General features: G+C 34.9%; 2 protein-coding genes across 2 annotated transcripts in view; both read left to right on the plus strand.

The window, feature by feature from the left end:
• Cdh9 (cadherin 9) overlaps window positions 1–12,688 on the plus strand; it is a 135,638-nt gene that overhangs the window by 20,703 nt on the left and 102,247 nt on the right. The gene's annotated exons all lie outside the window — the stretch shown is intronic.
• LOC118596371 (60S ribosomal protein L21-like) lies at window positions 10,543–11,091 on the plus strand. The gene has a single exon (XM_036207229.1). It carries the CDS (start codon window positions 10,563–10,565, stop codon window positions 11,043–11,045), a length of 483 nt encoding a protein of 160 aa, XP_036063122.1. The 5' UTR covers window positions 10,543–10,562; the 3' UTR covers window positions 11,046–11,091.

Genomic DNA, 12,688 nt, shown 5'->3' on the forward strand with positions numbered 1-12,688 from the left:
GCACAGACTCAGATGTGTTCCATGTACACAGTCCTTCCTTATACCTACTTCAGTTGTGATGATGAGGTTGATGACGAAGTCTTATTGGATTAGAATTGCAAAATCATTAGCTGGAAATTGTTTTGTGCCGATGTTATTAACCAGCAGATCAGCAGATAATGGCAGTGTTAGTGTTCTGGGTAGCACTGTTAATACACTAACTGCTTGTGCTTAGTAAGCATACCCTTTGAAAAAAATGCTGTTAAAGGTGGTGACTCATTTGCGAATGCTTTTGTGTCAAGTGTTTGGCTGAGTATGTGATTAGAATACTACAATGAAAAAGTACCCTTAAGTCATTCTGGGAATCCTTATTAATGCTCACTATCCTGCAGCTTATATTTTAGACTTTGTATTTACAAGCAGACAACTTCTCAAAAGGAAAATGTTTCAGACTGTCACGTATTCTGTTTCAGTGTATTTCACTGTTTACCTCTAATGCCTAAAGAAGTTTCGTCAACAGCATAAAATGTTGCCAAAGTAAATATGGGCTGTTCATGTCAGGTCAATGGCTTCCCATCTAGAATGATCCAGATGGAGCAAGAGAGGTCAGGGGTTTCAGAGAGGTATGATTTTAGATTAGGGGTGTTGTGTTTCTACTACTTACATAGCTTCTTCTAAGAGGAAATAGCGCCTGTTATAAATCAATGAAAATTTACAGCAGAAATTTGGCAGTCCCTTTAAAATATCTTTGGGTTTTATAGTAGCTCCACATTTTAGATGTAAAATATTCTTTAAATAAAATTCATTTGTGCTCAATATATGTAAAATTAAAGATAACATGTTCAAGTTGTTGAAAAACTCCTTTATAACTGTGTTCTAAGGCTCCACATTGACGAAGCACCCTTTGGACATACTAAGCTTTTCTGACTTTTGATCCGTTATTTCTCTTACAAAACAGATCATAATTCTACATTAACCTCTCAATGTATTTTAATGATAACTATTTTTTATTGTAAATATTTTATATTCACAGATTTTTACTTATTAAAAAACCCTTGCCGGGCATTGGTGGTGCACGCCTTTAATCCCAGTACTCGGGAGGCAGAGGCAGGCAGATCTCTGTGAGTTCGAGGCCAGCCTGAGCTACCAAGTGAGTTCCAGGAAAGACGCAGAGCTACACAGAGAAACCCTGTCTCAAAAAACAAACCAAACCAACCAACCAACCAACCAAACAAACAAACAAACAAACAAAAACCCCTCAAGGGTGGTTGAAGTCTCAGAAAGTAATGAAATAAAAGAGTGAAACTAGGGAAAGTCTTTGTATGAGACAACACTAATTATAATCCACAAACTGGGAGTGGACTGGTTCAGCCCTCTACAAAAATGTGTTACTGGACAACTTTTCTAATGATACTAAGTCTCTTTACTTTACTATCTACACTTAGAATAGATTTTATAAATCTGTACCTATACTCTTGACATACTTATTATGTTTAATATATATCTCCATATATACATTTATTTATATTTTATGTATCATAATCAGTCTCAACGCAACTGAATATCCTCTACTGAATGTGATATTTCCATCTTATTATTTATTGAACCAGTTGATTGTAAACAAACACACATACTCTAACCCTAACACACATACTCACACACAAATGCACGTGAAAGGAAATAGCCTATTAAAATATTGTGATCAAGCCTCTAAACTAAAAATGCATCATTTGATTACAACATAGTTACTATTTTGAGGGTATTATTTATAGCAACCTGAGAGTCCATATAATTAGAAATGGAAAGGATGCACTTTTCTAAAGCTCACCAGGATCCCCAAATCAAGGGTAGGTTGGAAGTTTCTGGCAGCAGCCAGGCATAATCCCCAGTTGGAAGAAGTCTGAAGTTTTCATTCTGTGATGCCATAATGGCTTTATTATTAAGCTTGAGACTACTTATTTGAGAAGCAATTTAAAAATCAGGGCTTATCAGTTGATTGATAAGTAACAAAAATGGTTAAAATTCTTTGAAAGCTTATTTCTAATTATGAATTTGAAGGAAATTATCTGAAAATGTTATTGTAGAGAATAGCCAGAGAAAGAAAATATTTGGTTTTCCTTGTGATGCCTAGTGCCATTTATTTTGTCTCCTTCAGTCACAACTGCTAAATAATTGCATATGATGATGGTATTGTCTTATTTTCTTTATATTTTGGGAGAAGAAGGCATAACTTTCTTTGATAGTTCTACTCAGTTCTTTCAGCATACCTACTTCCATTGTGCTGAGAATGAGGATGAGGTCTTATTGGATTACAATGACAAAATCATTAGTTATTTTTGTCAAGTACTTTATATTCACATGTTCTCACCTATTAAAAAAAAAAAACCCTTGGGGAAATACATTTTTTGGACCAGGCCAATTACCAGATATAATTTATCCAATTGATATTGCCTATTTCTTCAAGATGTTTTATCAGAGTCTGTACGTTTAATTGTTATGGACTTGTGGCTGTATGTGCATTCAGTTATAAAAACAATCATTTATCAAGTATATGTGAAAATTAATATGTGGTTTAAAATACATTTCATTTATTAATGGAAATTTTTATAATGTCAGTACAGATATTTGGATCTCAACATCAAGCAAATAAAAAAAAGTGTCTTATGTAACAACACCAACAATACCTGTTCCTCACAGGTGTTTTATTTGGGAATTAGACCGGGAAATGTTTTCCAGTAAAAGCACATGGAAAAATATGGTTCAGGTCAAAAGCCATTTTTTGTAGAGATACTGTAACATCTATGTGAATTTCATCGGTCAATAGCCATTGCACTGACATGTGTTTAGCTTACAATTATCTATTTGTCAGTCTTTTTAGGTAGGACTAGTGAGAAAACAATTAGGTCATTACTGGAGGAGAAAATGGCTTTCTTGTATGTTTCTGTTAGTACTCATGAAAGGAAGGTTCATATAACACAAAACTGAACAAACAAACAAAAAAAATAGGAAAAAAATCACATAAACAAAACTATTTCCTAAATCTCTGTAGTACTGTATAATTTTTCATGTGAGTTTTTTCTTGTGATGTTATGTAATTGTTATATAATGTTTCTCCCATTTTCCTATATTATTCTCATGTCATTGCTAGGGACCTTTAAAAGGACATCTTCAAGGCCAAACATAGGAAGGCATGTGATCTTTGGCTTGTGAACTGCATCAACCTTTTTTCCATAATAAGTTCCCAACATTGAGTTTTTTGTTATGGCTGAAAGCCACATATTGAATCATGATTGTAATGGAGTGCAGTCCTCTGAGGTAGGAAGAGATTTGCATAGGGCTGAAGTAAAATAAATGATAAATGCTTCAGAAGCTATCTATATTTATACTGATTTGTGCATCAGACAATCGATACACATCAAACCAATACATTTAGATGTTAATTTATGTGTACCAATATTTTGTTCCTAAAATTCAATTAAAATGAGTTTATGAAAGAAAGTGGTACAAAATATACTTAGGCATATTAGAATTCTTAAAAAAAGTTTATTGAATGAGATAGCGATTTATGTACTAGGTATCACCACACTGGAAGTATTTGTTTTCCAGGAACGGATGCATTTAAAATATGTACATGAAAGTGAAAGAGAGTTTGACTACATAAGATTGAACAATAGCATTCCCACTCAGTGTTACAGGTGACTTGAGTTTCAGGCTGGTTATTTGTGTTTCTCATTATTACCTATAAATGCCCAGTCTTTAGCTTAGCTAGTTTCTAGCCAGCTTTTCTTAACTAAATTATCCCATCTATCTTTTGCCTCTGGGATTTTATCTTTTTATACTTCGGTATATCTTAATTTCACTCTTTCTCCATGGCTTGCTGTATAGCTGGGTGGCTGGTTCCTGAAGTCCTCCTCCTTGGGCTACTTCCTTCTCAGATTTTTCCTTCTATATCTTCTATCTGCCTGCCAGTCCCATCTATCCTTTCTCCTTCCTAGAGATTGGCAATTCAGTTCTTTATTAAACCATCAGATGTTTTAGATAAGCGACATATTACAGCTTCATGGAGTTAAACAAATACAACATAAATGAAAGTAATACACCTTAAAATGATATCCCCCAACATTTCCCCACTAAGGTTTTAACATAGTAAGACTGTACACAATAAGAATAATTATTCAGTAAAGACTACATTCACATTTTACTAAATTTCAATTTATTTGTGTCGGGTAAATTTAAAGAAAATAGGCCATAATCTATACTGTCTTAGTAAATCCACAGTTTTATCCCTAATTTACTTTCTATCATATCTAAGGAAAGCTGCAACTATAACTATATAGACTTCACCTCCATCAAAGGCCCCAGAAAGATATAATAGTATTTAAGTAAACAAAATATGCACTGCAAACAACTTCCAAAAACTCTGGAAATGACAGAGCTATCTGAATGCCTGGACAGTCACCCAAAGTTCCACAACAACATTGATTTCTCATCTGCCTCTAAGCTGCATTGCCATAGTCCAAACAGCTTTATTTATCAAACAATCATAGCAACACATACTCAGAGCATACAGAGCAATATCCACAGCAGGCATCATTCTTCAGCCTACGAGCTCATAGTATCTGGCAGACTTTTCAATGAAGCAGGAAATTTAAAAGATTGTCCTGCATATATTTGCAAAGTTTGTCAGTCACTTTCCTTTGTGTCCTGCAGAATGTCTGGCAGTTTCTTCTGTGAAACAGGAACTCTGAAGGATCACTCTGCCTTGTTTCAACAAAATTCAGCAGTCATTTTCCCGTGGGTCCTGCATGTACAGTTTATACAACATATTGCTAAGCAGTCCAGGCAAGAGCAGCTTCTTGCCCAAATAGCTAGCCTTGCTATATTGAAAGCAAACTCCATAAGGAGTTTCCTCAATGTCCATCATCTCTGAAGTAAATTGATGCTTCCAGGAGCACATGTGTCTCATTGTAATGAAAAGTCCTGAGTTAACAAAACATTTTAAATACCATATACTATAGGATGTTGAAAGGTTTGAAGACCATCTATCTATCTAAAATATACCTCTATATGATCTGGAAAGCATACCTAACATGTCTAAAATTTTGATTGTTATGACTAACAACTAACCTATGATTTTGGATTATTTTATATCGTTTATAATAATAGCTTTCAATAAACTATAACTTCATCCTACATTTCCAAATGAACTGCATAGGCACAATATCTCAAAAAACAAAAGAATCATATGTACAATATGCTGTAACAAAAATAACCTTAAATTTTATCAATATACAAAAATCCTTTAAACAAGAGTAGAAACATATATACAATGTAACAGAAATAACTTTAAATTTGTATCAATATACAAAATTCCATACCAATGCAAAATATCTGAGATTAATAGTTGTCTTTTTTAAATCCCATTTTCCTATATTCCCCTAAATTATTACAAACATCCATTACCCACTAAGTAACCAAATACCAATCACCCCATCACTTGGGAATGTGGGTATTATATTCTCCAGACTGCTTCCTGCTGGCTGTGGACAAAGGTATCATTGGGGGTCCCTGTGAAAATTTTGAGATAATGACTAAGTCCTGGGAAGACAAGCAGTAACCTTTGCTGATAGATATTGCTTGTCAGTAACCTTTGCTGATAGATATCACCTGTCAAGATTCAGGAGGTGTCCTCTGATCACACCTGATCAATATCAATCCATAGCCTCTTATCTCCTGTGGGAACAAAACTCCAAAGCATTTTTTATTTCCATTAGACAAATGTATTTTCTGAATTATTTTTTAAAGTTAAGGCATTCCTAGCATATCTAGTTTGGTTCAGTTCAGCAGTCCAGTTAACAATCCCATGACTCTTAGCAGCTATTCTTTGCTAATCATCAGACAAAAAAAAATTCAAAGTCAACACAATAATGTACAGGATCCAGATTTCCTGTGTATTTCCATGGCCTTTTTTCTTTTTCTTTTTATTATTTTACTTCTGTCTTTAAAGACTCCATTATTTTTAAACTATTTATTTATTTCTATACTGTCCATACTCTTTTTCTTTCTTTGTTAAGCCTACACACATTGTAAAACACATTGGAACCTGTTTACAGGCTTTTCATCTGGAACTCGTTCACTGAATATCTCTAGTCTTCTTTAATTGCATGAACAAACTTTTAAACTGCTAACCTACACTTGGACCATTCATTAGTGACTCTCAGCTGGCTTTGCCCACTTTGGGGCGTGGGAAAGCCAAGCCTAAAGCTTGTGGCCCTGTGGGAGGTGTGTTTGACCTGGAACCACGTTTAACAGCCAGCTATGACATGCCTGTTCCCTGAACTGTGGCAGGCATTTTGTACTTAGTTTTCTTGTTTCTATACAGCATGAAAAAGATGGTTTGAGGGCTCTGCTGTACAGCAGGGTTTCTTAACAGAGCCAAATCGTGGTTTTGTTTTGTTGTTTTGTTTTGTTTTTCAACTTTCTCAGGCTCTGTAGAAATGTGAGCCTCATGTTGGTATGCCAAAATGTTGTTGGTTGTTTTTTATTCTTTTTGGGAGCCCACAACCCAGCCTCCAAATAAATCACAAAGGGAGGCTTAGTCTTAATTATAAAAGCCCAGCCTTAGCTTGGCTTATTTTTAGGCAGCTTCTCTTAACTTAAATTATATCATCTATTTTTTGCCTCTGGGCTTTTCCTTTTCCACACCTCTATGCTTTGCTTTCACTTCTACTCTGTGGCTTGCAGTGTAGATGGGGAGCTGACCCCTGGGTCCTCTTCCTTCTCTGGATAATTCCTTCTACTCCTCCAAGATTTCTCCTTCTATACCTTCTCTCTGCCTGCTAGTCCTGTCCATCCTTTCCCCTGCCTTGCTATTGGCCTTTCAGTATTTTATGAAACAATCAGGTGTCTTAGACAGGTTCACAGAGTTATTACAGCTTCACAGAGTTAAACAAATACAACATAAACAAATATAACACGTCTTTAAATAGTATTTCTCAACAATAGTCCAAGGGGTGCTAAGTAGATTAATGCCTACCTATGCTTAATAAATGTTAGTTATCATAATAATAAACACTTTAATTTCTACTATCATCTCCATTTTCATCTTCATATCCCCTTAGTTTTAATAGGAACAGTCTATATATCACAAGTATTTTGGTTCGTATCTAGAAAAACATTCCAGCTGGAATAAACATTGTGTTTTTAATTTTTGTGTTTGCGATGGAGACATTAAGGAGATACATTTTGGCTATGCTTTTTTCTAATAGAAGGTTTTCTATAAAGAGACACATGTTAAGTGTTTTTTGGTGTTTTGGTTTAACATTTAGATGCTTTCAAAGTTTAGTTAGACTGTTTTCAAGCCTAAGTCTACTTTCTATTTCTTTTGTACATTATTTGTTGTTCTATGAAGAACGTATTTTTTGTGGTACAATTAAATAATATGTAGATCATTATGAAATTGCCAAATGGCATAGGAGATAAATATTGTGCTGGTGACTAGTTGAAAACATTTCCATGGAGATTGCTATAGTAACATTAGGTTTGGCACTGGTGCCAAGAAATCTGTGTTATTGACCTGCTAGGGTTTATTAAAAAGTACAACTATAGAATGCAAATGGAATTTTATTGGTATTTTCATATGTGTAAGGTGGAAGAAAATGAAAATTTGTATCTTAATATCTACATAATACATATGTGTACATAAAATAATATATGACAAAATATTTAAAGAACTGTTCATAATTTAATTGTGACAATTTTATCAATATGAATTACCTCATACAATACTTTTACATGTCATACTAATTTTTATTTTAAGTTATAAGATAATTATTAATCCTCTAATGGGTACATCAGAATACTGAATCCACATTTGATTCTGTAAACAATTTGTCCCTTCAAACACATTTTGGAGAATATGTTCTGAGCTTCTAAAGATGCCATCTACAGATCTGAAAATTTTCTGTACTATGTGAATTTTTTCATGGAAAAGAGCCACATGGACTTTCAAAATAGCTTTGTTTAACTGAGCAGTTTTCTCAATTTATGAGAGAATTAGCTGTTAGATTATGTTTTTTGGTTTTTTTGTTTTGTTTTGTTTTGTTTTCAAGACAGGGTTTCTCTGTAGCTTTGGAGCCTGTCCTGGACTAGCTCTGTAGACCAGGCTGGCTTCGAACTCACAGAGATCCACTGCTTCTGCCTCCCAAGTGCTGGGATTACAGGCATGCGCCGCCACGACCACCCGGTTTAGATTATGTATTTTAATATTAAAATCATTCCATTTTATAAATTAGAGAGAATAAGAAACTGAAGCAAGCAGAGAAAGTAGTGTCTAGATAAAACCTATCCACTTAGCAAGCAGCATAGCTGTTTAGAACCATCACCCATCATGAATGTTACATATTATTGATACCAATATATTCTGTCACCATTTTACAAACTATGATACCGCAGGCTAGCTGAGGCATTTCTCTTCTTGCCTTGGTAAATTGAAGGGGATATTACTATAGGTAATAAGTAAGAACAATTAATTAACAGTCTATTAATTTCCTGGAATGGCTTAGTAAAGTTTTATGAGCTGTGTGGTTTTAAACAAACAAAAAATATTATTCACTCATACAATGGGACAATAAAATCTGACTTTTAGGGCTGTCTGGGTTTGCTGTCCTCCCTGACAAAGTGAAGACCTTTGTTGCATTTAGCTTCTGGTTATTTGCTTCATAACAGATTTTCTGCCCTGTTTTCACTCAGTCACTCCTTATTTTGTATGGGTCCACTTTCAAAAAGACCTGTGGCGTTGCAGTACGCCCCACTTTAATGGAAGTTCACCTCACTTCAATAAGACAATCTTTTAAAATATTTTACTACCAAATCATGTCAGGAACACAGGTATCAAAGTGGGACTAAATTGTGGCCTTTAGGAAGCTATAATCCAACTCACATATTCTTGAATCACTTTTCAGAGCTGTTGAGCAATTACATTTGCTTGTCTCTCACCTAAAGTTGTTGAGACATTGGTAGCATAGTGCACACAGAAAGCCTTGGCTTTGAAACTCAGAACTACATAGAAATGTCATCTGAAAATATCATAAGAAGAGATTGTGACATCTGCACTCATGGGGTATTCTTTGTCCTATGATGTGAGTGCAAGTGGATGTGTCTCGTCTGAGCAGAATGTGAACGAGCCAGGAATTTCCCACATTTCTCAGTCTTCTCTTGTAAATCATAAGATCTGGGTGATAGAACATCTTTCTTTCTTTTTTTTTCTAAACCTCAGATTCATTGTAATAAAATTTGCCACAGCCTTTATGCCACTCTAGTATAATGTGCCTGATTTAAACTTTCCTGTGAACTGGGTAAGTAATATTAAAGAACCCAAAAGTGAATTGGGTAAATAATGTTAAAGAACCCAAAGGGATTTTATTCTAAGCATTCCTCCATAATTAGTGTTTCAATATGAATTGAAAATAAAATAAAATTCTGCTTTTAAAAACACTGTGATATAAAATAATGGGGAGATGAATGAGATTGGGCACATGATATGAAATGCTCAAAGTGTCAATAAAAAAGTTTTAAAAAGAGAGAGAGAGAAAAAATAAACCCATTCCTCTTCCCCAAAATAAGATAAATAACCCCTCTGCAAAAACAAAAACAAAAACAAGCAGAAACACTGTGTATTTAAGAATTTTTATGCCCTCAATAGTATTGACCCTACCAGGAATATCTCATAACTAGGATACTCGGTAAAAGAAATAATGAAAATAAAAAAGGGCTAGATGGGTAGCTCAACAAATGTGCTTGCCACCAAATGTGAGTTCTAATTCACCCAAGTCAAGGAAGATGCAGCAGCTTGAATCTGTCATCCCAAAGTGTGTATGGTAGGATGGGAGGTGTAGATTGAAAAATTGTCAGACGCTTGGTGTGAACTAGTTTGTTGTATTTAGCAATGGATAACAGGAAACAATGTCTTAAACAATTGGAAAGGTGAGAAACAACACTTGAGGTTGCTTTCTGACATCCAAACATATACTGTCACACACACACACACACACACACACACACACACACACACACACACAGATCCATATGAATAAATATGAATATGTACAAACACACACACAGTATACTCACACATCCCAGATAATAAGGACTTGTAGAGCGAGCACCAAGACTTATGTATGAATCCCTAGAACCCACATAAAAGCCAGGAAAGATAGCATGTGAGCATTATTCTAGTTTTGGGGAAGTAGAGACAGGAAGGGTCCGTGGGACTGGCTGGATAGAGTCTGGATAATCGTCTAGTTTTAGGTTTAGTTAGAGACCCTAGCTCATAAAATAAGGTGAAAGTGGTTAAGAAGAAAATAGGATGTTAACATGTGTACAAGTCATATACCAAAACATACAAGTAGTGTGTACACGCATATATAAATGTTATATCTAAACAGGAATAATAAGCTATTGTGTATTATTACATATAAGGTGATTAGGTAGTAATAACATTCTGCAAGTTATAAAATTACAAAGCATAAAAATGCATGTAGCGCCTTTTGGCCTTGGCAGCCATCTTCCAGTAACTCACCAAAATGACGAACACAAAGGGAAAGAGGAGAGGCACCCGCTACATGTTCTCCAGGCCCTTTAGGAAGCATGGAGTTATTCCTTTGGCCACTTACATGCGAATCTACATGAAAGGTGATATTGTTGACATCAAGGGAATGGGCACTGTTCAAAAAGGAATGCCTCATAAGTGTTACCTTGGCAAAACCGGAAGAGTCTACAATGTCACTCAGCATGCCATGGGCATCATTGTAAACAAGCAAGTTCAGGGCAAGATTCTCGCCAAGAGAATTAACGTGCGTATTGAGCACATCAAGCACTCTAAGAGCCGAGACAGCTTCCTGAAGCGTGTGAAGGAGAACAACCAGAAGAAAAAGGAAGCCAAAGAGAAGGGCACCAGGGTTCAGCTGAAGCGCCAACCTGCCCCATCCAGAGAAGCACACTTTGTGAGGACTAACTGGAAGGAGCCTGAGCTGCTGGAGCCCATTCCATACGAATTCATGGCCTAATGTACAAAAAGAAATAAAAGATATGGACTGTAAAGGGCTTTTCTTACGTTGAAAACAAAATGCATGTAGCACCTTTTTACCATACATATGTTTGTTTACAGGTAGTTTTAACTTAAATAATACAGCAATATGTAACATATATTGAGAAAACTAAGTAATGGTGCTTAAATACATACAAACACTATTTTTATGTGTCACTTTAAAAAACCTTGCTTTCTTTGAGATTATAATATAAATACCTGATTTCTCTATTTCCTCTCCTCCCTTCAAACCCTTTCAAATATATCTCTCCAAGCTCTCTTTCCAATTCATGGCTTCTTTTTTTTTCATTAATTTTTATTTGCATGCATATATGTGAATGTACATATTATATGTAAATAATATATGTTGTATACTATACATAACATATGTGCATGATATACATAACATATATTATATGTTGTATATTATGTGTGTACAAAATATATAATATATTTTATGCTGTATATTATATATGTATATATAACATATACTATATACATATAATGTACATAAATAAAACCTGCTCAACCGGTATAATATAACTTGCATGTATGTTTTTAAATTGTTTATCTAGTACCAAATACACTTAATTTAGGGGAAAAATGACAGTGTGGACAGAGGTGGTACAAGTAGTCAGAACACATGGCATACAATATTAAACTATTTTTGTTTATTTTTAGTATTACGGTATATTTCCATTTCTCCCTTCCATTTCCTCCCTCCAAAATCTCTCATATATACTCCCCACCTCTGCTCAATATCCATCCTCTTCTTTTTTCACTAATTATTCCATTCTTACACGTATAAACATGTATATTCTGAAATACAACGTTTTGAGTCCATATAATGTTACTTGTATATATGTTTTTAGTACTGGCCGTTTGGCACTAGGAAAACCAACTTTATCCTTTCCAGCTTTCTTTAGTAGACTATAATTCTCTATGTGAGTTTGAGTTCTCATGGGCATTTCCCATGTTTATTAGTGCTTAACACTAATAAAAAATAAAAGGAAAAGAAAAGAAAAATAAAGAAAAAAAGGAAAACATGACTTCTCAAGGCTACGCTGTGTTTCCCTTTACTTTTGGAGGACAAAATATTGATCACGATTATAAAGCTTCTTAGATTATTTTGTTTATTTCATGTGGAAGGAGAAAATCCCCTAAAAATGTCTAGCACTTTCTAAATTCACATATAAATATGTGGGCTTTTTGTTGTTGTTGTTATTTGTTCTCTCTCTCTCTCTCTCTCTCTCTCTCTCTCTCTGTGTGTGTGTGTGTGTGTGTGTGTGTGTGTATGTGTGTGTGTGTGTGTGTGTGTGCGTGCACATATGGAATTTAAGGTCAACAAATGAGACAAAACGGGACATATATTTTTTGCTATGTCTGTTTAATAGGATAACCTTCAGTTGTATCTGTTGCCTTTTCTCTTTTTGGCAAAGCAACATAACTTCATTATTCTGTTTAGGAATAAAACAGTTATGTATGCGTAGCAGATTGTTGTTTCACCTTCATTACACTGGCTGTGATTTACACTACTTGTGGCCTGACTGCCAAGCCACAGCCTGGGCAGAGTTCTGTCCCCCGCAAACAATGGCTCTGTTTCTGCCTCTAAGGTTATTTCAA

Source organism: Onychomys torridus, chromosome 15 (genome assembly GCF_903995425.1).
Source record: "Onychomys torridus chromosome 15, mOncTor1.1, whole genome shotgun sequence".
In the NCBI taxonomy this organism is placed as follows: domain Eukaryota; kingdom Metazoa; phylum Chordata; class Mammalia; order Rodentia; family Cricetidae; genus Onychomys; species Onychomys torridus.

Coding starts and splice junctions, on each gene's coding strand:
- LOC118596371 (XM_036207229.1), top strand. CDS start 10,563: ATGACGAACACAAAGGGAAAGAGGAGAGGCACCCGCTACATGTTCTCC.